Genomic DNA, 21,448 nt, shown 5'->3' on the forward strand with positions numbered 1-21,448 from the left:
TTTAAGCTCGAATTCGAGCTTAAAATTGGCTTGATAATTAAACTTTTATAGTTAAAAAAAATTGTAGAAGAGAAGGGAAAAATAGATTTTAATTGGTGCAGACGGTATGAACAAAGAAAACTATATAATAACTATTTTAACAGCTCAATGATTTAAATGAAAATTTTAGAATAGTTCAGTAACTTATTTTGTAATATTTTGAAGTTGAGTGACTAAAATGTAAACTTATTAATAATTTAGTTACCTTAGGTGTAATTTACCCTAATAACGAGAACCCCTTTAAACAGAGAGATTGGGCCAATGAAAAAAATGGATATTGGATTGGGTTTTTTATTATATTTTTTTCTTTCTTTAACCCAAAACCCAACCCTAAAAACCCTAGGAAATCAATAATTTGGTTATCAGATTTGTTGAAACCCTAAAAATCTCCCCCCCTTTCAGTAAACCGCACCATCCTATCTTCCACAGTTCATAGGTACAGAGAGGTAAGCCTTCGCACACCATTTTTTTTAAATTTGCAAAAGTATTTTGGTTTCAATTAACTGTTTATTCATATGTGCTTTGGCTTTGTTTCTATCAGTTCTTTGAAATGAGGTGAATACTAGCTTAATTTCCATTGTTTTTTTTTGAAGTAATTGCTCAATTCATCACAGAAATTAAGGTGTTTTTTTCTTCTTTGATTTTATAGTCTTTTATTTTTCCAGTATTATAGTTTTGTGAGTATAGCCTCATTTCGTTGTTTCTCTCTTTTATGCTAATGTTCTGATCCGATCAATTTGAACCCAAACTCGAACCGACTTGAACATGTTTTATCAGAACTTGAAGTGAACCGAGCCTGAAATTTATCTGATATTGAGATTATCCGTACCGAAATTGGCTTGAACTTGAAATGAACCGAGCGAATATCTTGAAAAGACCCTAATTTGGAGTGATCATAACCTGGAAATGATTGAAACTAGTAATGATCTTAGCTAAAACCGAGTTTCAGTCACGAAATTAATTCAAACCTGAAGTGATTGGAATTGAAATGATTCAAAAATTATAAAACCCAAAACCGGTAATACTCGGAGACTCTTGTGTTAGGAGTGAGATTACATTTTGCCCCCAATACTAAAAAAATGGGCAAATTAATGCAAATTGGTCATCCAAAATGGATGGAAATTTTAATAGAAGGATTAATTTGCTCTTTGATTTAACGTAGAAGGATTAATTTGCCCATTTTTAAGTGGAGGGGTAAAATGCAATCTGACTCTTAGTATAAGGGACTCCATGGTACTTCTACAATCCAAACCGATATGGTTCAGATTGGGTTGATTCAAAACTAACATTATCTGTCCAATTGACATGTTTAGTTGCATGTATGCATTTGCTGGGAGTGTGCTCAATTTGGTTTTTTTAAGTATTTTGGAGTATCGCATTTATTATTCATGTTTGAATATGCATTGGATTAAAATATTTTAAGGAAAACAAGAGTATGGGCAACATTCGTTAAATCTTTATTACTTGTTTCTTGATTTGGTTTTGATATTATGTTGACTAGAGATGGGTGAGGAAGTCAAGGCTGTGATTCCTGAGTCGCTCCTGAAGAAGAATAAGAGGAATGAAGAATGGGAGCTTGCCAAAAAGCAGGAGCTTGAAGCTGCAAAGAAGAAGAAAGTCGAGAACCGCAAGTTGATTTTCAATAGGGCTAAGCAATATGCAAAGGAGTATGAGGCTCAGGTGGTGTTCTATTTGGATTTATGTAAAATTCGGTTTTATCTAATCCTAAATGCGTCTGAATCTCTTATTGTGTGGCCTGTAACTCTTAGGAGAAAGAGTTGATTCGATTGAAGCGCGAGGCAAAGTTGAAAGGAGGATTCTATGTGGATCCGGAAGCTAAGCTTTTGTTTATCGTTCGAATCCGTGGGTATGTGTGACATTTCAATTTTTTTATGAATTTTGATTCTAAGTTTTAGATAGTAATATGTTGTGAATGTTTGTTTTTAGTATCAATGCCATGCACCCGAGGACGAGAAAGATTTTGCAGCTCTTGCGATTGAGACAGGTAGTTTACCGCATCTTTTTCCTAAACTAAGAGGCATATGGGTCACAAGAATCAATTGACCGACCTTTCCCTGTTTGTTAAGATGTACGATTTTGATATTTTAGTGAAGTTATTTACGTGCTGATGTTTGATATATTTTGTTTAAAGTTAGTTAGCTTATGGGATGTAGTTTGCATGGTTTGAAGTTATTGGTACTTTAGGTGGTTTTTCATTCTGATAGCACAATTCGGAGTTGAAAGTTGTGGTCTATTTTGCTCCAACTCTTTATTTTTCTTGAAATACCTGTGTCCGACCTGTATATGGAAATCAGTATGGAGATATGATTCTCCATACACGGAAATCTTGGAAAAAATTGAACATATCCAAGTTTGAAACACACCCGAGCTTGAGTAATACAGGTGACGGTAGCTTCTTAGCAAATACTGAACTTACTCTCGAACTTTCTTGTTCTGTTATGCCTCTTCATTGTCATTCTAACTTTGGGTCATTCTTTCCAAAACCATATTGGAGAATAAAAATCTGAAATCTAAATTGTCGTGTGTTTGCTCTTACGAAATGCAGATTTTCAATGGTGTTTTCCTTAAAGTAAACAAGGCAACAATGAACATGCTTCACCTGGTTGAACCTTACGTTACATACGGGTATTGTTTGCTTTTCCCGTTTCCTTTTGTTCCCTTATTGTAATCCTTACACGTACTTGCCATATCTTATTTTTCATTAACGTATGTTTCTAGATACCCTAATCTCAAGAGTGTGAAGGAATTGATTTACAAACGAGGTTTCGGGAAGTTGAATAAGCAGAGAGTCGCTTTGACTGACAATGCAATCGTTGAGCAGGTCTGTATCCTTTTTCCATTTACCTAGTTTTGCATATCAATGCCAAACGGTCATTAACCATGCTTGTTGATTGGGAACTAATCGCAGGCGCTTGGCAAATACGGGATCATCTGTGTCGAAGATCTCATCCATGAGATCATGACAGTGGGTCCTCATTTTAAAGAGGCCAATAACTTCCTTTGGCCTTTCAAGTTGAAGGCGCCGTTGGGTGGTTTGAAGAAGAAGAGGAACCATTACGTCGAAGGAGGAGATGCCGGTAACCGGGAGAATTATATCAACGAGCTGATTAGAAGAATGAATTAAAAATTGGTATTTTTTTCGTTGTTAAATGGTTCGATTTCGTATTTAAATTTAATTTTATTAGAAAGTTAGAAACAATTATCTTAAAAAGCATGAAAATATTTCAATGGTACCAATATTCTGCTTTGTGACTTTGCCTTGAGAAATTTTGTGGCTAGTACATTGAGAGGCACATTCCTTTTAGTTTTATTATTGACTTAGGGATTTTGTTCTCTTTTCTTTACATTATTAATAATATCAAATATGGTCCCTTTACTTTTTAATTATATGAAAATGTCAAATTTGAGGGACCAAAATTAAAATGACATAATTTGACACCTCAGCCTTTTTAATACCATTAGTTAGTCTAAATAGTTTATTCTAATTAAAATGTTCTCATTAATTAAAAGAATTGTTAAATTTGTCTATTATAAAGTCATTTTTATGTGACATAATTGTTGAGTAAGTATTTTTTTTTAAAATTTTAGAACGTTGCATTAACAAATTTAGTAGATGAATTTTAAATATTTTAATAAATTTTAAAATTTAAAAAATAAAAGAATTAAATTTTTAAAAACAAAAATATGAAGATTAAATTCTAAATATATAAAAAAGTATAGAAGAACTTACAAATTTTAAATATTTAGTTAAAAAATAATAACTCAACGCGAAGTGTGAGTAGAAATCCATTTTAATAAATGTAATGTTTTTAAATAAAAACAGATTTTTTAATTCATCATATTTAATAAACTTAATGTTTTTTAAATAAAATTTTATGTTTTTTAATTATTCATATTGGCTTCTACATCAATATTTTAATAGAAATAGTTTAGATTAATTAATGATATTAGGATAAACTACAACTCAAATAGTTCAACTTAAAAAGTCGTAAAATTCAAAAACTCGTAAATATGTCATTAAAATATTTAAATTTTTTTAATTAAGTCATTAAAATATTTGAAGTTTTTCATTTAAGTTTCTTAACTATTTGAAAATATTTAAGTTTTTGAATAATTGAGTGATTACTTTTATGCTAATTTTAAAACATGCCATTATTAACGAATTGGTGCCCAAAAAAATAGAATCGAATAGTCGGGTGATGATTTTATAAATTTTTATAATTGAGTGACAAAATTAAAATTTACTAATAACTAAGTAATCATTTTTGTAATTTTTTATAGTTGGATGAGTATTAGTGCAATTTACCCATGAATTTGAAATGGGGCTAAAAACTGAAACCTCTGTGATATTCAAATGAACTCAGCTCGGGGTTGAGGGTCAACGCTTTACCCTTCTCTCCATTTTTACCTTTTCTTTCAAAGTACAAAGCTACAAAATCAGCACAGTGAAATTCCCAAACAGAATCCATAAACTATAAGCATTTTAAAGGTGGGTTTTTGTTTTTATATATATATATATATCTGTGTGGCCATCTCTTATCGCTTCTTAGCGGTTACTCTCACCCATTTCGAAGAACCAAGCTTCCCCCCCCCCTTCCCAATCCCTTTTTATTTCAAGGTAATCTGATAAACTATTTTCTTTTCTTTTTTCGATTTTGTTTTCTAAATTTTCGTTTTAATTCTTGATTTTTTCTGTTCTTCATTTCTGAAATTTTGCTGGAACCAAATTTCCATTGTTTGATATTTTTATTTTGCTGCTCTGGGTTTTTTTCCCCCTTAATTTTTTTACGTATTTTCTTTGTTTTCCATTGATTTTAGTTAAGTTGGAGCTGAATTTGTTGTTGCTTTTAATCTAATTGTACCTATGTTTGATTCCTTTTTCGCCTTTGGTATTGAAATTCCCCTCTTTCTAGGGATTTGATGTTCTTGTTGGATTAATGTTCTGGCTATGAATAATTTCTTGTGTTAACCTTTGGAATTATTACAATGCATAGTATTTACTGTAAAATCTAAACCTAAAGACCTCAACCCTGAGATTCAGCTTAGAACTCATTAACTACTCTGCTCTATTATTTGCAATCCATCTGATCATTTGGTATTATTATAGAGTTATGATTATCTATCTTATTCAGATTTGTGATTAAGCCAAGGCCTCATTTGGTAATCGGTTTTTAATTTGCAGTCTGTCTGATCATTTCATGTACATGTCATTTTGGGTTTAAGTTTGAGGCTCGGTTTTTCGGGTCAACTCATTCCAGGTTATGGTCACTCAGTTTCTGGTCATTTTGGGATTGAGTTGTTTCAACTTGGTTTTGTGAAAGTTTGGGTTCGGTTGGATGGGTTTGGGGTGTTAATTTTTTATGGTCTAATCGGATTAGGTCAAGTTTGGATTTGGATTGATCGTATTGGATTTTCGATTCGAGTCAGAATTAACAGGTCTAATCTGAAATTGCTAGAATCTTATTTCACTTATGTTGTTAGTTTATTTGTGACATTGTTCCTTTTTGGTTTTGGCAGAATTCATTCCATTTGACATTGCATTGTTTTTGATTCAATGTCTAGATTGCATTCACCACCATTGGGATTCTCTTAATTTCTGTCCTGAACAAAGACCGGTTCAGCCTCGGGATAACCGTCAAAGTGCCGAAAACAGCGATGAACTCCGAGGAGAAAACTCTTGTCGAAATCATAGACGGCAATAACCAGATCGACCTTGCCAAGTACATAAACTATGTAAGTGCCCCTCAAGCTGGCGCCATAGCTACGTTTTCTGGCACAACACGCGACACTTTCGAAGGCAAAACAGTAGTGGAGCTAAGATACGAAGCATACGTATCGATGGCAATCAAGAACCTCAAGTCTATTTGTTCCGCTGCTAGATCATCCTGGGATCTCCATTCTATTGCGGTTGCACACCGTTTAGGCATAGTTCCAGTAGGAGAAACGAGTGTGTTTGTTGTCGTATCGGCTACTCACCGTGCTGATGCCCTAGACGCGTGTAAGTTTTTGATTGACGAGTTAAAGGCATCTGTTCCAATATGGAAGAAAGAGGTTTATTCTGATGGAGAGGTTTGGAAGGAGAATCCGGAATTTCTCGAGCGGAGGTTGGAACTCGGCAAGGATGTTGGCTGTTGCCAAAGGAAGATCGAGACCGCGGCATATGATAAAAAGAGTTGTTGCAAACCAAAGGTGAAGGTGGAAGAAGCAATAGATTGAACTCGGAGTTTAATTTGGTTCGTGTTGTCATTAAGGCATGATCTTCATTGTATCGATATCGGTTGTACCGGTCAGGAAAAAACCGAATTAGTATCGAAGTTGACCTAGTTCGGTTTTTGTTCGTCCATCTTAATATGTATGGAATTGTATCTAAGTGCTGTCTTTTATAATATTTTTCTCTTTTCTATGGGTTCATAATTTTTTTTTATCAAATCGTTTATATTTTCAAAATTTTATTCAAAAATAAAAATATGTTTATTAAATTAAGTTATAATTCAACTAATAATAATGCATTATTTTTTTTTATAAATATTTACTTTTTTATAGTTAGTTTTCTTTAATATAAAATATTTATAGTTTTGAATTTTGTATAATTTTATTGAGCAAGTTGATGGATATGAAATTATTACATAACAATTTATTTAAAAAAAACAATATTTCTTTTATTTTTAATAAGGAGAGGAAGTAGAAGTGTTTACAAGCTAAGTCGAGCCAACCCGAAACATAAAATTTCTATTCAAATCAAGCTCAAGTCAAGACGAGTCTAAATGTGTTGCGACCTAAAAATTGGGCACGGGTGCTAGTCGGAGTGATTATTAAAAATTAAAAAATAGTGTCTCGATTTTATTCGAAAAGGAGTCACCACCGATCTTTTTTTTTAGGTGTGATCGGACACCTAATAAAATCTTTTTTCTAGAAGAATTTTTTTTTTAACTTTTCTAAAGAAATAGGCAATTTAAGGTCCACATCAAAATCCAGAGAAAATTAGGGTCCGGGAGTCGGTTACGTGCGAGGAAGGTATTAGCACCCTTGCGACGCCCAAAATTGATATCTCGTTAAACGCATGTTGTCTTAATTTTCAAAAATACGAGTTCCATTTAATATTTAGTCGTAATCCGATTGAAATATGAGAACCTCTTTTTTAAAAAAAACACGAGAATTTTGAAGCGCAGTATTTCTTTTTTTTTAAAACGAAAGTTTTTTTAACACGGGAATTTTTGAAAACACGAGAATTTGTAAACACGAAAATTTTAGAAACATGAAAATTTTTAAAACACGACATTTTTTTGAAACACGGGAATTTTTGAAAACACGAATTTTTTTTATTCACGAGAATTTTTTTGAAACACGATTTTTCTTTAACAAATACCGTGTTTAACACGAATCGATGATATTCATCCCAATATGGCGATGAAACCATCGAACTAGTGTTAACTCAATTCAATTTAATATTTAATTGGGATTCTAATAAAACACAAGAATTTTTATTAAAATACGATGATTTTTGAATATTTTTTTTAAAAGGGCGTCCCGAATTTAACACGAGCTATCGATATCCACCCAACATAGCGATGAATTCGATGACTCGATGCTAAATCGGTTCGTTGCCTTATGCATTAAAATATTATTATTATTTTTTTAAAAAAATATGCAATTAAAATGACATAATAATATTTATGAAAACTATTTTTAAACATACTAATTTAAATTAAATAAAACAACATTTAAATACATTAAATAAAACAAAATAGATTAAAAAAATTACCCAAAAAGGCCCTTTTTCTTTTTTTCGGTTTGGGCCTCAGTTGGCCCGCTTCACTGCTGCAATCGGCCCGCTGGAGCTGCTGGTATATTGGGCCTGCACTGGGTCAAGTCCATTGGTGGTGGACTGCTGGTGGCTTACCAAAAATGGGCTGCTGTTTTTATTTTTTTTAATTACTTTTTAATTACTTTTTTTCTTTCTTTTTCTTTCTCTTTTTTTTTCTTTCTTTTTTCTTCTTCTCTTCTTCTTGTCTCAAAGCCTTGGCCCTTCTTTTTCACCGCTGTCGGTGTCTCCTAGGTGCGGTGGTTGGACGGTCGCCGGCGTTCTCCTTTCCCTCCTCTCTTCTTCTTCTTTCTTCACTTCTTTCTACTTTACTTTTTTTTGCTTGCTTGCTGCTATTTTCCTTTCTTTTGTTTATGCTTGCACATTTCTTAGCTTGACTTCGGCGAGGAGCAACGATGATCGTTGCATGGCGATCGTGGTGGCGTGTGTACGGTGACGGTGAGCGTGGGATCGGCCCATGGGAGTATTTTTTTTTGCTGCTGGAATTTTCTGCTATTTTTTTTTTTTGCTTTTGGTTGCCGAAAAAATCCCCCCCTCCCTTCTCTTCAATTTTTCTTTTTAAAAGCTCCAAATTTTGTCCTCTTTCTCATTGTTTGCAGGTAGTGGGTGAAGAAGGAGCAGCCACCCATGTTTATGGCCTGAAAATCTGGGAAGTGGGTGCCCCAAATCACGTAACTTGTCTGAAGGACCAAATCACAAATGCAGCAAAACTTCTGGGGCTAAATGTAATTTTTAGAAAATTTAGGATTAAAATGAAATTTAATAAAAGTTTAGGGGTCTAAGTGAAATTTAAAGAAAGTTTAAGGGTCAAAATGAAATTTAGGAAAAGTTTAGGGGTCAAAATGCAATTTTTATTTTTAAAATTTTTTTTTTGAAATTTTGAAAATTAAACACAAATTCTAGTCGGACAAAAATTTAGTGCTTATAAAATGTAGGCAATTTGACCCATGAACAAATTTTAGAAGAAATTTTATTTTGTTATTAAATTATAAGCTCGGTCAATAATATTAAAAATGTAAGTTCAAGGCTAATTAAAACAAAAAAAAATCAATTAGAAATAAGTTTAATATACTATTTGGTACTTATTTTTTTCTCAATTTAGTACTTAAGTTTGGCTTCAACATTTAATTTGATACCTAAACCAAATGATATCATTTGGTCTAATGAATATTTGACACGTGTGTTCTAGTAAAAATAACATAAGTACTTAATTAGGACAAAAAAAGTACTTTAGGTACCAAATTGAACATTAAAAATGCTTAATCGGAACAAAAAAAACACTCCAGTATCAAATTGGAAAAAAAATCAAGCACCATTTTGAATATAGAAGTTAAACTCAGGTACCAAATCGGAACAAAAAACTCAAGTACCAAACTGAAATATTGAAGCCAAAGTTAAGGTATAAAATATTATATTAACCCTAAAAATATAATGAAATCTAAATCTAAAATAAAATCGAAAATATATTATTTTCCATTCGTATGTTTAACAAAATATATTCATAGATTCACCAAAACCCCACGAAAAACCCACCATATAAATATACATACACATATACGTACACATATATTTCTTTTTGAAACTGGCAATGGATTTTCAAGTAGTGGTTTTAGCCGGTGGCAATTCAAAGAATCTAACTCCCCTTGTTTCCAAGGTTTTTTTTTTTGGCTTTCATTATCTAATACCCAATTCATAATTTCATTGATTTAAATTTTTTTTTCGTGAATTTGTTGCAGGAATTGCCTAAACCGCTGCTTCCGGTGGCTAACTGCCCTGTTCTTAACTACGTTTTGCACCAATTGGAACAAAGCAACCTTAAAGATCTAATTGTTGTAAGAAATAAAAAAAGGAATTTCCCTTTTTGTGTGATAGTTTAAAATTTATTTATGGTTTTAGGGTTTTTGATTTGAATTGTCTTGGGGGTGGTGAAAAAATAGGTGGTTGAAGGAGAAGATGCAGCTCTTCTCGTTGGTGCTTGGATTTCTGGGACTTTCATTGATCGTTTACATGTTGAGGTACTTAACACTTATCCTTTTTTTTTAAACAATTTTTTTTAAGGATTGTTTATAGAAACTATGCAACATTGTATTGCTTAATAAATTGCTTTTTTTCTGTTTTAATGAATGTTATTTACTTGATTGGAACAAATGTAAAGTACAATTCAAGTTGTGAAATTTGATTTTGAGAAAAGGGGAGTGTTTACAATCTGTGTTACTCGCACTTGAGGTGAGGGTTGGATACAGGTGTGTGTCCGAGACTGTTATGCTCAGTTTTTTAGGTTTTCTTTTCCATATATTTGGAGAATCATACTCCTATCTATGTCCAAATATGTGTTGATACGGATGTTGGATATAGGTACTTTATGGAAAATTAAGAGTTGAAGTGTTGTAGATTGCAACTGGATCACCTGTAAAGGTATTTCAATATTTCTGATGATGGTAAAAGTATCATGGAGGCCCTGTACTAAGAGTCAAGTTGCATTTTGCCGTCTTTACTCAAAAAAAGAATAAATTAGTCCCTATACATTAAATCAAAGAGCAAACTAGTCCTTTTAATTAAAATTTCATCCTTTGCCATTGTTAAAAACTGGTATGGTTGACAGAATAACTAGACAAATACACATAGCATGTCACGTGTACCTCATGTTGATGGACGGGGACCAGTTTTTAACAATAGAAATGGATGAGATATTTAACAGAAGGAGTAGCTTGCTCTTTGATCTAACGTATAGGGACTAATTTATTCATTTTTTGAGTGGAGGGCAAAATACAATCCGACTACTAGTACAAGAGCCTCTATGATACTTTTACCTTCTGATGATGCATAATATTCAGAAGCTGATTAGCATAGGAAACTATGGACATTCATCAACCATATTTCTTTTGGCTTTGGTAGAAAGGACCAAATATAGATGTAGTTAAATTTTGTGGAATGAGTTATAGTGCATGTTATTCCATATTTTTGAAATAGAGTTGCTTGAGCTCATTAACACTCATTTGTGTAGGATTTTTTAACTCATTTTAACTAAATTCTCATCAAGATTCAAGACTAAGAACAAGTTTGAGACTTTTAACTCTTTCTCGAATAGGAAATCCATGGAAACCTACCATGCGTGTGTTTTGTTACACAATTGGCTGCATGCTACATTCTAAGAAGGTTGCCTTTAACAATTACACCCGAAAAAATGTATTAGGGAAGCTTTTTTTTTTTTTTATGTGGTCTACTTAGAGACAATGGACAAGTTAATTATGTAAAAATAATGAAAATGAAGTTTTTTAATGAAGACTACAATTTAGAGGAAGCTCATCCTTCTAATCAGTTTCCTCTTTTTTGATTTTGCAGATTGCTGCAGTCCCTGAGGATATTGGAACTGCTGGGGCACTTCGGGCAATCTCACATCACCTCACAGCAAAAGACATTTTGGTTAGTACTTGTTTTTCAACAGCCTCTCAGTTCCAAAACCAGGGGTGAAGCCTGGAAATTTTTTTTTTGGGGGGGTGGGGGGAGTGCAATTTCACCATTATACTAACTTGTGATTTCCTAAAAACTAAAGGGACTATATAAGCAATTTTTCATTTTTGGGAGGCCAAGGTCACTGCCTGCCCCCCCTCCCTCTGCCCCTGTCCAAAATCAAGTAGTTTCTTTACAGCTGTCTCATGGCCATGCAGGTCGTGAGTGGTGATCTTGTTTCTGATGTTCCTCCTGGTGCTCTTGCTGCCACCCATAGGCGACATGATGCAGCAGTGACTACAATGCTTTGCTCTATTCCTGTTAGTGGACCTTTAGAGTCAGGATCCTCCGGAGGAAAAGATAAAGCCAAGAAACTAGGACGTTACAACATCATTGGACTGGACCCTAGCAAACAATTTTTATTACACATAGCTACGGGTTAGTTTCCATTGTTTTATTTATTTAACCTGCTACTTGTATTGGATCTTTATATAGAATCTCTTGATGCTTTATAGGAGCAGAAATTGAGAAAGATGCTCGAATTTCAAAGCGCATTCTCCATGCTGTAGGCCAGGTATTACTTTCCATCAATCCTTTTTCTTATTTTACGACTCATATGCAAGTGACGATGAATTCCTATATGGTGAAGTTGATTACTGATAGCATTGTGTGCTGCAACACACAAGTCTAGAGGCTCTGTTTCTTATATAGAAGGGGGTAAAAATATCATGGAGGCCTCTATACAAGGAGTCACGTTGCATTTTACCCCTTTTACTCAAAAAATGGCAAAATAGTCTCTGTACTTCAGATCAAAGAGCAAACTGGTCCTTCCGAAAAAGTTTTATCCATTTCTATTGTTAAAAACCAATCCCTGTACGGCAATATGAGGTACATATGGCATGCCACATGTTACTCTATGGTTATTCTATCAGCTAGTCAGTTTTTAACAGTACAAATAGATGAGATTGAAAATTTTAATAGAAATGACCAATTTGCTCTTTGATCTAACGTACAGGGACTAATTTACCTTTTTTTGAGTAGAGAAGCAAAATGTAATTTGACTCCTAGTACAGGGGCCTCCATAGTACTTTTGCCATAGGAGGGTCATCCTTTTTCCACCCATCTATCGATTTAAAGGCTACTGATGGCCAATAACTTAAAAGCTAAGCATCGACGTTCTAGTTAAACAATGGTGTGTTTTGTAATGTAGCTTATTGTGTTCGGTCTATCGTCTTATATTATAACTCTTGCATGTTGAAAATCCATCAAATGGATTAAAACTTGCTACATATTCTTTTTTTAACCTCGTTTTTGTTTTGTATTTTACATAGATGGAAATGCGATCTGATCTCATGGATGCTCATATGTATGCATTCAAGAGGTTGGTTCTATCCCTACTTGCTTCAAGATCAGCAGTGTCCTCGCCTTGTTTTACCCTTTATTTTTAATTACAATTCCGTGTCGTATTTCCACTTAGGTCTGTCCTGCAAGAAGTTTTAGACATAAAGGATACGTTTCAAAGCTTGAAAGAGGATGTACTTCCTTATCTTGTCCGGAGCCAGCTGGTTAGAATCACTACATGTCTCAATATTCAAAGGCTACATGTTGATCTGGATAATCTAAATTTGTTCCTAATTCTTTTATAACTATCAGAAATCCGAGGCCTTACTAAATAGAACATCGCAAGGTGAAGAAAACAGTAACGAGAAGGTTAGTTCCCAGAACAATCAAGCATTCATCTCTCGAATCCTTGCTAACGCATCTACCCCAAGCTTTCACGGACTCTATTCTGAGAATCCCGATGGTTCTTCTTCTACTCGGAAAACCCATAAATGCTGTGTTTATATTGCAAGCAGCAGCAGTTATTGTGTGCGCTTAAATTCCATTCAAGCTTTTATGGACATAAATCGATATGTGAGTCGTGTTTCACATTTTCACTTTTCTTATCTGCCACTGAACTTTTTTACTCCACTTTACAGTTGACTTTTTTCTCTATAATATTTCAGGTCACTGGTGATGCAGATCATCTGCTAAGTCCTAATAATATTATAGGTCCTTCACCGAAGCTCGGAACCAAAACTACTGTAAGCCTACTTCACCCATACAAATATTTATAATTATTTAAAAATCAGTTTGAATAAGAACCACCAATTATAATGATAATCTTTGGGGATTAGGTGGGGCCAAACTGTAGGCTGGGTGAAGGTTCGGAAATGGGTGACAAATGCCAAGTAAAACGGTCAATCATTGGTCGTCACTGCCGGATAGGTTCCCATGTGAAGGTACGATGATTTCTCCTATCAAATTAGGCAAGTAAGGTAAAGCAGAACGTAAATAAGGACGGTCTGTAAAACTTTGCTTACTACGATTATGTTATTTATGAAACTAAAAACAGCACGAACATTTCAAGCTTAGATAACCGTTCACTTTGTAACACAAATATTTGTTTCCATGCATATGCAGGCTGTCAATTCAGTTGTAATGAATCATGTTACCATCGGCGATGGCTGTATAATACAGGGCTCCGTGATTTGCAGCAACGTTCAGCTACAAGAGCGCGTTGTATTGAAAGATTGCCAAGTAATTCTCCAACACTCCTGCATAATTTTGCATACACGTCTCAAATCGAATCGTTTTATCATATTTTTCATACTGTTTAGTATTTATAGTTGTGGTTATTGCATCTTGCTTCTTTTAGGTCGGGGCTGGTTTTGTTGTCACTGCCGGAAGTGAGTATAAGGCAGAATCTTTGGCTAAAAAGGAGAAATGAGTGAAAGCTGTATCCCTGAATTACTTAGAAAAAAAGAATGCCTGTCTCGACTCTTGACTCCCGGCCCGTCTCGTTTTTGCTTTCGAGACAGTACTTTTTCTGGAACTGCTGGTGCTACATTGCTTGTGAAGGTAAGACCAATGTCTAATGAGCGTGTATTGTCCTGCTGCTCCCATTTTATTTGCTTTCTGAATAGATATTGTGTTGCTTATATATATATATATATATCATGGACTTTGCCCTATGTATTTTTCATTCACTAGAGAATATATATACATAGACTAAGCCCAATTTTGGTCCTTTTTTTCTTAATATATGTTCAAATCTTTCTAGTCCTGGAAGGAACAACCCCATCATAGTTCTTTTGTTTTTTTCTTGGTTAAATTTTGCTATCAATCATTATACTTTGCAAAAGTTGTGGATTTAGTACTTAAATTTAATTTGGTCATTCTAGCCCTTAAATTTAATTTGGCCATTCTAGTCCTTGGTACTTTTTAAAATTTAATATTTGTCCTTACCAAACGGTAACCGTTAAATTCATAAAATTTTGTTATATTTAAAATATGATGTAGCAAACATATTATCATGTGTAATATCATGTTAGGTTAATATTTTCACATATTACTCAATAAAAATTCAATTAATGGATTAATGTTGTAATTCTTGTCAAGATTGAAATTTCAAAATTGGAAAAATATAGGGACTTAAAATGATCCAATTGAAAATATGGATTAAATCTACAAGGGTATGTGTAATATATGACTAGTAATTAAATTTAATCAAATAAATTTAATTGTTATTTTAATATTTAGAAAAGTATAGAGATTAAAATTGATCAATTTGAAAAGTATTAAGGACTGAAATCGGTTGAATTAAAAAATATATATGGATTAAATTTACAATTTTTACAAAGTATAGGGATTAATAGTAAATTTTTTTCTTTCTAAACTAGGGTTCAAAAAAAATCTAAACTCACCCTAATCATTTTGGATTTTTTCTTTGTATCAATTCGACATTGATTGTTAGTCAACGGCATGAAGTATATTTAAAGCATAAAAAATAAATAAATTGTAAACACTAAATTTGTAAACAAATTGAGTTTAAATACTAAATTTATTATTAGACTATCCAAAAGAACTTAATTGATACGATATTGATAATCTAATAACTCAATTAGAACTAATCCTATAGTACATAATTAAATTTAATTAATTTTAATTTTATGTGATGTAATGATGAATGATTTATGTTTAAAGTAGTAAATAGTATTTTTTTAAATTTTATATCAAATTTTATTTTTTCAAAAAACATGTTAAGAGCTCTAGATTATTATTATTTTTATTTACTTGATCAATAATGATATCTAAAATTTATTTTATTAAATAAATATAAAATTAGAACAAAAATAAAATAAAATAAAATTGAATTATTATAAACCGTTCACAAAATCTAAACTTATCCTATTTTGGATTTTTAAGGGCTACAAGAGTTAAACTTATCCTATAGTTTACGTGTTTTTTTTTTGTTTGTATCAATTCGACAGTAATTGTTGGTTAAATTTTGATATTTAAAACATAAAAAATAACTTGAGGGACGAGATTACGTTTAAATAATTATTTATTTACAATATTTGGAGTTAATACGTTAGATACAGATAGATCATATATTGTAAATTTTTTTTACTTTTCTTTTCTCAATCGGCCCCTTCCCTTTTATAATACGATATTGATAATTTAATAAATCAATTAAGACAATCCTATAATACATAAAATAATATTAAAATATTTAAGCAACATTTTTTTTGAAATTAATAATTATCTATAATATAATAAAAAAATGTAAATAATTTAAAACTAACCTATATAACCATATTAATATTTTTTAACCCATAACACCAATTTAGATAAATACTTTATTTATCAATATTTAATTTTTGGAATTTAAAAGTACAATATAGTGTAAATCATAATATAATCACAAGTACATATCTGAACAATTATAAAATAAAATAAATATAAATCACAAATAAATTAAAAATCGAAATAATCCAAACTAAGAAAGAATATGTTGCAATTAATTTTTTTTAAAAAAAAAATTTCATTATATTTTATTGCATTTTTAAATAATAAAGAAGAAGACTTAAGAGTTGACTTAAAAATACAGGGACTTGCTAGTGAAAAGGTCTAATTTTAAAAATAAATACGCGGCGGTGTTTAGGTACTTACGCGTCATGTTTATAAAATTGATTTAAATATTTTAAAATTGATTTATTTCAATTTTTTAAGGGGATCGAGATAAGAATTATCTTCGATTATATTTAAAATTGGTGTTAATTAAAGACTTTAAATATATTTTTTTCCTTTTTTTATTATTATTTATAAATATATCCGGGATTTTATTTTTTTTAAAAGTTTTTATATGAATATTTGAACATGGATTAAGAGTATAATCTTATAAATATATGAAAAATATTACGTGTATATATATAAATAAGAGAAATATATGCTTGTTGAACAAGATTTACTCTAAATTCGAGTAATATAAATTACTAGGATGTAATATAATAGAAATCCCACTACACTACACGTGTGCGGACAGGTGTGAATTTAGAAAAAAAGTTTAGGAGTGGCTAGAATTGAATTGTAAATTTTTTAGAAGTAAAAATGTAATTTTATCATATATAATTTAAGATTTCATCGTTTTAGAAAAATATTAAACATGAACGGGAACAAGCTCCTGCTTGCCCCTACATGTAAAAACCACGTATTTAAAACATAGGTTCGTGTAATAAGATTGAAATGTATAAACATATCAAAGTAAAACTTTCGTCGAAATAGTAAAAGAAAAAATTATAGATGTTGACGGCATAGGTTCAAATCTTTACTATATGTAAAATTTTCACTGAATTTATTGAAAGAATAAAAATATAAAGTATCCTCGTAATATTTATATATAGGAATAAATTTTCATAATTTCTTTAACCAAGTTAATGACTCGTGACATTAACTCAATCAAAGGTTTAAATATTAGTATAAATATTAACTCTTTTAAAGTTAAAAAATATAAAATTCTTCGTAAATCACAAAAGTTTATTTGTAATAATTATTAAAACTCCTGTCCAACACCTAAATAATACGAGTTCAAACCCTTTCTTCCTCTTCACTTCCTCTTCCCTTCCTCTTCCCCTCCTCTCCCCTTCTATGAATAGTAGATTAGGTAGACTATAGTTGTGTGAACATAAATTAAAAAACTTGTAAAAGAAGGTGTTAGGAAATGGGGAGAAAATGACATGGAAATTCCCTTTTTTGTTATAAAAAATGGAAGGAAACTTGATGACTAAGTTGTGGAATTTCCTGATATAGATACATACATACACATGTATCATTTATAAATGTGATTCTTGCATCTTCAGTCATCTTCATAGCTCACTTTATTATCTTCATAATATATATATATTATCTTTGGGTGTTTAGAGAAGCAAATCAAATATGAAGGTAAAGTGTATATATATATATGTGTGATTCTTTTATGCATAAAATACTGTATTTTTTAATAATAATAATATATATATATATATGACATGACATGACACTCATGTCTAAATCGAAGTAAACGTTAAAATTCATGTTTTTTTTTTTTTTGGTTTGGGAAGCAGCAAAAGGTGGTGTTGAAGGTAGCTATGAAGTGCCAAAAACGAGATAAATGACAGTTTAAATATCATTTCTGATCGAAGTATAGTTTTGGGGTGAATTTGTTAATAAAGTATTTTCAATTGTTATTATTTGAGATTATATATGAAGTAAATAATTGGGAAATTATACATACATATATATAAATATATAACAGGGGTAAGCTTTGTTGGATTAGAAGGCAATGAAAAAGAGAAAGTGGTGGTGATTGGAGATGGAATTGATGTTGTCAAATTAACTACAATTTTGAGGAAGAAAGTTGGAACTACTGAAATTATCAGTTTGGCTGAGCAGAAATAATTTTTTTTAAAAATTTTTTAATCCATATATTCATGTTGTATTCATGTTAAAATATCGGATAATATCATGTTTTGATTAGTATTGATAAGTACAATGAGAGTTTTGTTCTCGAAATTTGATGGTTTGTATGTTGTTGTGTTGTAGATCCGAATGTATTTTAATTATCAATTTTATATATTTTTTATTGACTAAACGATATAATACTGAGTTCGATTCTATCTATTTTTCATGTTATAATTCCTATTCAATGACGAAACCAAGATAGGAGGCGAGGTCTTGACTCTTTTGATTAAATAAAGAAATAATTTATTTTAAAAATTAAATTATTCAATTTAAACCTTTTTTGGCTTTTGAATGAATGAAAATTTTATATTTTGGACCTAAAAAATATTTTTAACATAATTTTTAGCTTTGGTTTTTTTTAAAAAATTTTATAATTCTATCTCAACCGTTCTTTGATAAAATTCTCGATTTCATCGATGTTCTTATTCAATGTTATTTTTTTCTCCAATTTTTTGTTTTCTTTTAATAAGGGAATCAACATTGTAAATACGAAAATTCGAACTTCTAAACTATTAAATATCATCTTTTAAATTGTATGAATCAATTAAATTAAATCCCTAAAATCGAGATTCATATATTAGAATTTTAATTAATAAGTTATATATATAAATTGCATTCTCTTTGTCCCATTTCATACCCAAGGGATTTTATTAAACAATAAGGTCCAAAGTCTAAATTGGTATCGTATCAATGTTGATGTGCCATCCACGTATATGCAATGTCAGTAAGGTTAAAAAAATATAATTTTCTTCATTAATTTTGTGATAATTTGATAAAAAAGAAAATTCAAGTGTTAAAAAAGACGAAAAATTAAATAGAGGACTAAAATGACTTTTTCATAAAGTTAAAAGACTAAAAACTCATTATACCTTTAAATTATTTAATGATCGGACTTAAAAATTTCACTACTACTTTATTATAAACAAAAACTTGACTTTGAAAATTTTTCATTTTCTTGATTATAATTTGTCTCATTTGTTGTATGTGTTCTTTTATTCCACAAAATCACTATGCATTAAAATGGACAGGTTACTGAAAAGTGTAGAATTAAAAAAATAATTAAACAAGATTTATCTAAGAAAATAATATTTTAAACAAGATTCGTAATTCAAGTTTAGAAACTATTAGTCTGATTGGCATGATATTGTTACTAATACAGAAAGAAAGACGTGGGTTGAAGCGTAGGGACTATGGGTAGTTTTAGGTATTATGTAAAAAAGAACAAATATGATCAGAACTGTTAAAAACAAAAAAACTATTTTCATATTCATATGGGTAAACTACACCCAATGTCACTAAACTATTAGTGAGTTTATATTTTGGCCATTTAATTTCAAAAGGTTACAAAATGGTCATTGAACCAATCAAAAGCTTTATTTAAGTTACTGAGTTGTTAAGTTTTTTTTAAAAAAAAATTGATCTAGCGAGCTCCAAACAATAATTTGATCAGGATGAGTATCTAATGACAAGTAAAAAAGCATACATTATATTCAAGTCAATCTAACAATCAGTGTCAGAGATAAAAAAAAAAGAAAAAAGAAAGTTGTTTGAATTTTGATTCGCAGATTCATGATGTTCAAAACTGTTTTATAAAAAAAAATTGGAATGTATAAGAAAAGGGGAAAAAGAGCTTTCTATTGGTACAAGTGGTACGAACATGGAAGGCTATATAGCAATAATTTTAATAACCAAATAACTTAAATGAAAACTTTCAAATAATTCAATAATCATTTTGTAACTTGTTGAAGTTGAGTTATCAAAACGTAAACTTACTAATAATTATATATATAAACGAATACACCCATGTTGAATCATACTCATATTCTATACCCGTATCCAATATTCACTCTAAACCCGAATAATATAATTTATTATATAAAATAAATACGTACATATATTTTTTTAGAAATTGATTGAATGGGTTAATTGTCAACATAACAAATAACTTGTAAAAGAAGGTGTTGGGACTTGGGACTGTTTTTTTTCCTTGGTAATTTATGGCATTATATTCATAACAATGAAAAGGAAACTTCTAGGCTATGTCATATGAAATTTAATCGTCGTCATCATCATCATATATATATATATGAGGTTGTTGCATGTGAATTATGTGATAAACCATATATTTTCTTTGGGTGTTAGTGAAGAAGAAGAAAGAAACCAAATATGAAGGTAATTTTTTTTTTATGGATTCCATCATTTGAGTTTCATTATATTATTGATATTTAGTTTTGTTGCTCTAATTTTTTTAAATAATTTAAATTATTCTTTCAATTTCATGAAAAATATTAAAAATATCGTTATCGAATGATATATTTTTATCTGACACTCACGTTTAAATCGAGATAAAATTGATATTTAGGGCTAAAATTCATGTTCTTTTTTATGTTTGGATACAGCAAAAGGTGGTGTTTAAGGTGGCTATGAACTGTGAAAAATGCAGGAGTGAGGCCCTTAAAGTGGCTGCAGGACAAGCAGGTAAGTTGAATTTTTTTAAAAATATTAGCAAATTGATCCTTAAGCTATACCTCAATTCTCAATTTGATACAATTTTTTTTTTACCAAAAGTGGTACTTAAATTATCAAATTTACCCCAAAACAATACTATGCACGTTTTTATTAGATATCAACCTTATTTATTTATATATTTTTATGAGAGGTAAAATGCAATTTTACTCTTATATTGACTTAAATCTTTATAGTTTTCAAAGGGCCAAACTATAATTTTATCGTATATTAACTTAAGATTTTATAAAATTTTAAAGTCTAAAGCAACAAATTCTCATTTTAGGAGAGGCCAAGCTTTGCCAACCTCCTCCTCTCGCCATTGCTTTGAAGACAAAACATAGTTTAGATATCAATTTTACTCAATTTTTTTTAAAAATTAAAATATAGTTTAAGATTTAATTTATTAATAATTGTTACTATTTTGTTTCATTTCGAGATAATGAAGTGAATCATTATATATATATACAGGGGTAGACTCTGTTGCATTGGATGGTAAGGAGAAAGAGAAAGTGGTGGTGATTGGAGATTTTGATGCAGTCAAGTTGACAAATAATTTGAGGAAGAAAGTTGGAGCTACTGAAATTCTCACTTTGGGAAAGCAAAACTAATTTAAGGAAGAAAGTTGGAGCTACTGAAATTCTCAATTTAGGAAACAGGACTAAATAAATCTCAGCTTTTTATTATTAATTTTTTAATTATGTATATGTTAAGTTATATTTCATATCATATTTAGTCGTGTTTTATTTAGTGTAAGTTTAGATGGGCGGTGCATTTACTTGAGGTTAG

At 30.7% G+C, this 21,448-nt stretch overlaps 5 protein-coding genes across 6 annotated transcripts; all 5 read left to right on the forward strand.

The window, feature by feature from the left end:
* Positions 1–310: 310 nt before the first annotated feature.
* Positions 311–6,463, forward strand: LOC121204832 (60S ribosomal protein L7-4). Of its 2 annotated transcripts, XM_041075513.1 has the most exons (8): positions 312–485; positions 1,541–1,719; positions 1,809–1,906; positions 1,987–2,044; positions 2,606–2,685; positions 2,779–2,881; positions 2,969–3,190; positions 5,623–6,463. In XM_041075513.1, the coding sequence occupies exons 2-7, from the start codon at positions 1,543–1,545 to the stop codon at positions 3,182–3,184; spliced, it is 732 nt and encodes a 243-aa protein (XP_040931447.1). In that variant the 5' UTR covers positions 312–485; positions 1,541–1,542; the 3' UTR covers positions 3,185–3,190; positions 5,623–6,463. The 2 variants fall into 2 exon arrangements, with proteins under 2 accessions (XP_040931446.1, XP_040931447.1); XM_041075512.1 differs by lacking the exon at positions 5,623–6,463 and having other exon boundaries at positions 311–485; positions 2,969–3,370.
* LOC121204579 (molybdopterin synthase catalytic subunit) lies at positions 5,716–6,276 on the forward strand. Its single transcript, XM_041074657.1, has one exon. It carries the CDS (start codon positions 5,716–5,718, stop codon positions 6,274–6,276), a length of 561 nt encoding a protein of 186 aa, XP_040930591.1.
* A 2,857-nt stretch (positions 6,464–9,320) lies between the features above and the next one.
* LOC121204833 (translation initiation factor eIF-2B subunit gamma) lies at positions 9,321–14,402 on the forward strand. The gene is made up of 13 exons (XM_041075514.1): positions 9,321–9,536; positions 9,619–9,714; positions 9,820–9,897; positions 11,225–11,305; positions 11,551–11,770; positions 11,848–11,906; positions 12,664–12,713; positions 12,810–12,897; positions 12,986–13,246; positions 13,339–13,416; positions 13,510–13,614; positions 13,796–13,912; positions 14,031–14,402. Exons 1-13 carry the CDS (start codon positions 9,471–9,473, stop codon positions 14,100–14,102), a joined length of 1,371 nt encoding a protein of 456 aa, XP_040931448.1. The 5' UTR covers positions 9,321–9,470; the 3' UTR covers positions 14,103–14,402.
* Positions 14,403–17,908: 3,506 nt separating this feature from the next.
* LOC121204580 (disease resistance protein Pik-1-like) lies at positions 17,909–18,320 on the forward strand (the record flags this gene model as incomplete). Its single annotated transcript, XM_041074658.1, has 1 exon — positions 17,909–18,320. A coding segment is annotated over one exon (183 nt), but the record flags the coding sequence as incomplete, so codon positions are not given.
* A 1,808-nt stretch (positions 18,321–20,128) lies between these two features.
* On the forward strand, positions 20,129–21,420 carry LOC107949071 (heavy metal-associated isoprenylated plant protein 47). Its single transcript, XM_016883790.2, has 3 exons — positions 20,129–20,326; positions 20,554–20,632; positions 21,131–21,420. Exons 1-3 carry the CDS (start codon positions 20,321–20,323, stop codon positions 21,268–21,270), a joined length of 225 nt encoding a protein of 74 aa, XP_016739279.1. The 5' UTR covers positions 20,129–20,320; the 3' UTR covers positions 21,271–21,420.
* The last annotated feature ends 28 nt before the right edge of the window (positions 21,421–21,448 follow it).

Source organism: Gossypium hirsutum, chromosome A08 (genome assembly GCF_007990345.1).
Source record: "Gossypium hirsutum isolate 1008001.06 chromosome A08, Gossypium_hirsutum_v2.1, whole genome shotgun sequence".
In the NCBI taxonomy this organism is placed as follows: domain Eukaryota; kingdom Viridiplantae; phylum Streptophyta; class Magnoliopsida; order Malvales; family Malvaceae; genus Gossypium; species Gossypium hirsutum.

What these genes read in the sequence shown, in the direction of transcription:
- LOC121204832 (XM_041075512.1), top strand. Translation starts at nt 1,543, where the DNA reads ATGGGTGAGGAAGTCAAGGCTGTGATTCCTGAGTCGCTCCTGAAGAAG. An exon ending in TTTATCGTTCGAATCCGTGG is followed by an intron (nt 1,907 to 1,986) that starts GTATGTGTGACA and finishes GTTTGTTTTTAG; the next exon opens with TATCAATGCCATGCACCCGA. An exon ending in ACAATGCAATCGTTGAGCAG is followed by an intron (nt 2,882 to 2,968) that starts GTCTGTATCCTT and finishes AACTAATCGCAG; the next exon opens with GCGCTTGGCAAATACGGGAT.
- LOC121204579 (XM_041074657.1), top strand. Translation starts at nt 5,716, where the DNA reads ATGAACTCCGAGGAGAAAACTCTTGTCGAAATCATAGACGGCAATAAC.
- LOC121204833 (XM_041075514.1), top strand. Translation starts at nt 9,471, where the DNA reads ATGGATTTTCAAGTAGTGGTTTTAGCCGGTGGCAATTCAAAGAATCTA. An exon ending in CATATGTATGCATTCAAGAG is followed by an intron (nt 12,714 to 12,809) that starts GTTGGTTCTATC and finishes ATTTCCACTTAG; the next exon opens with GTCTGTCCTGCAAGAAGTTT. An exon ending in GGATAGGTTCCCATGTGAAG is followed by an intron (nt 13,615 to 13,795) that starts GTACGATGATTT and finishes ATGCATATGCAG; the next exon opens with GCTGTCAATTCAGTTGTAAT.
- LOC107949071 (XM_016883790.2), top strand. An exon ending in AGTGGCTGCAGGACAAGCAG is followed by an intron (nt 20,633 to 21,130) that starts GTAAGTTGAATT and finishes ATATATATACAG; the next exon opens with GGGTAGACTCTGTTGCATTG.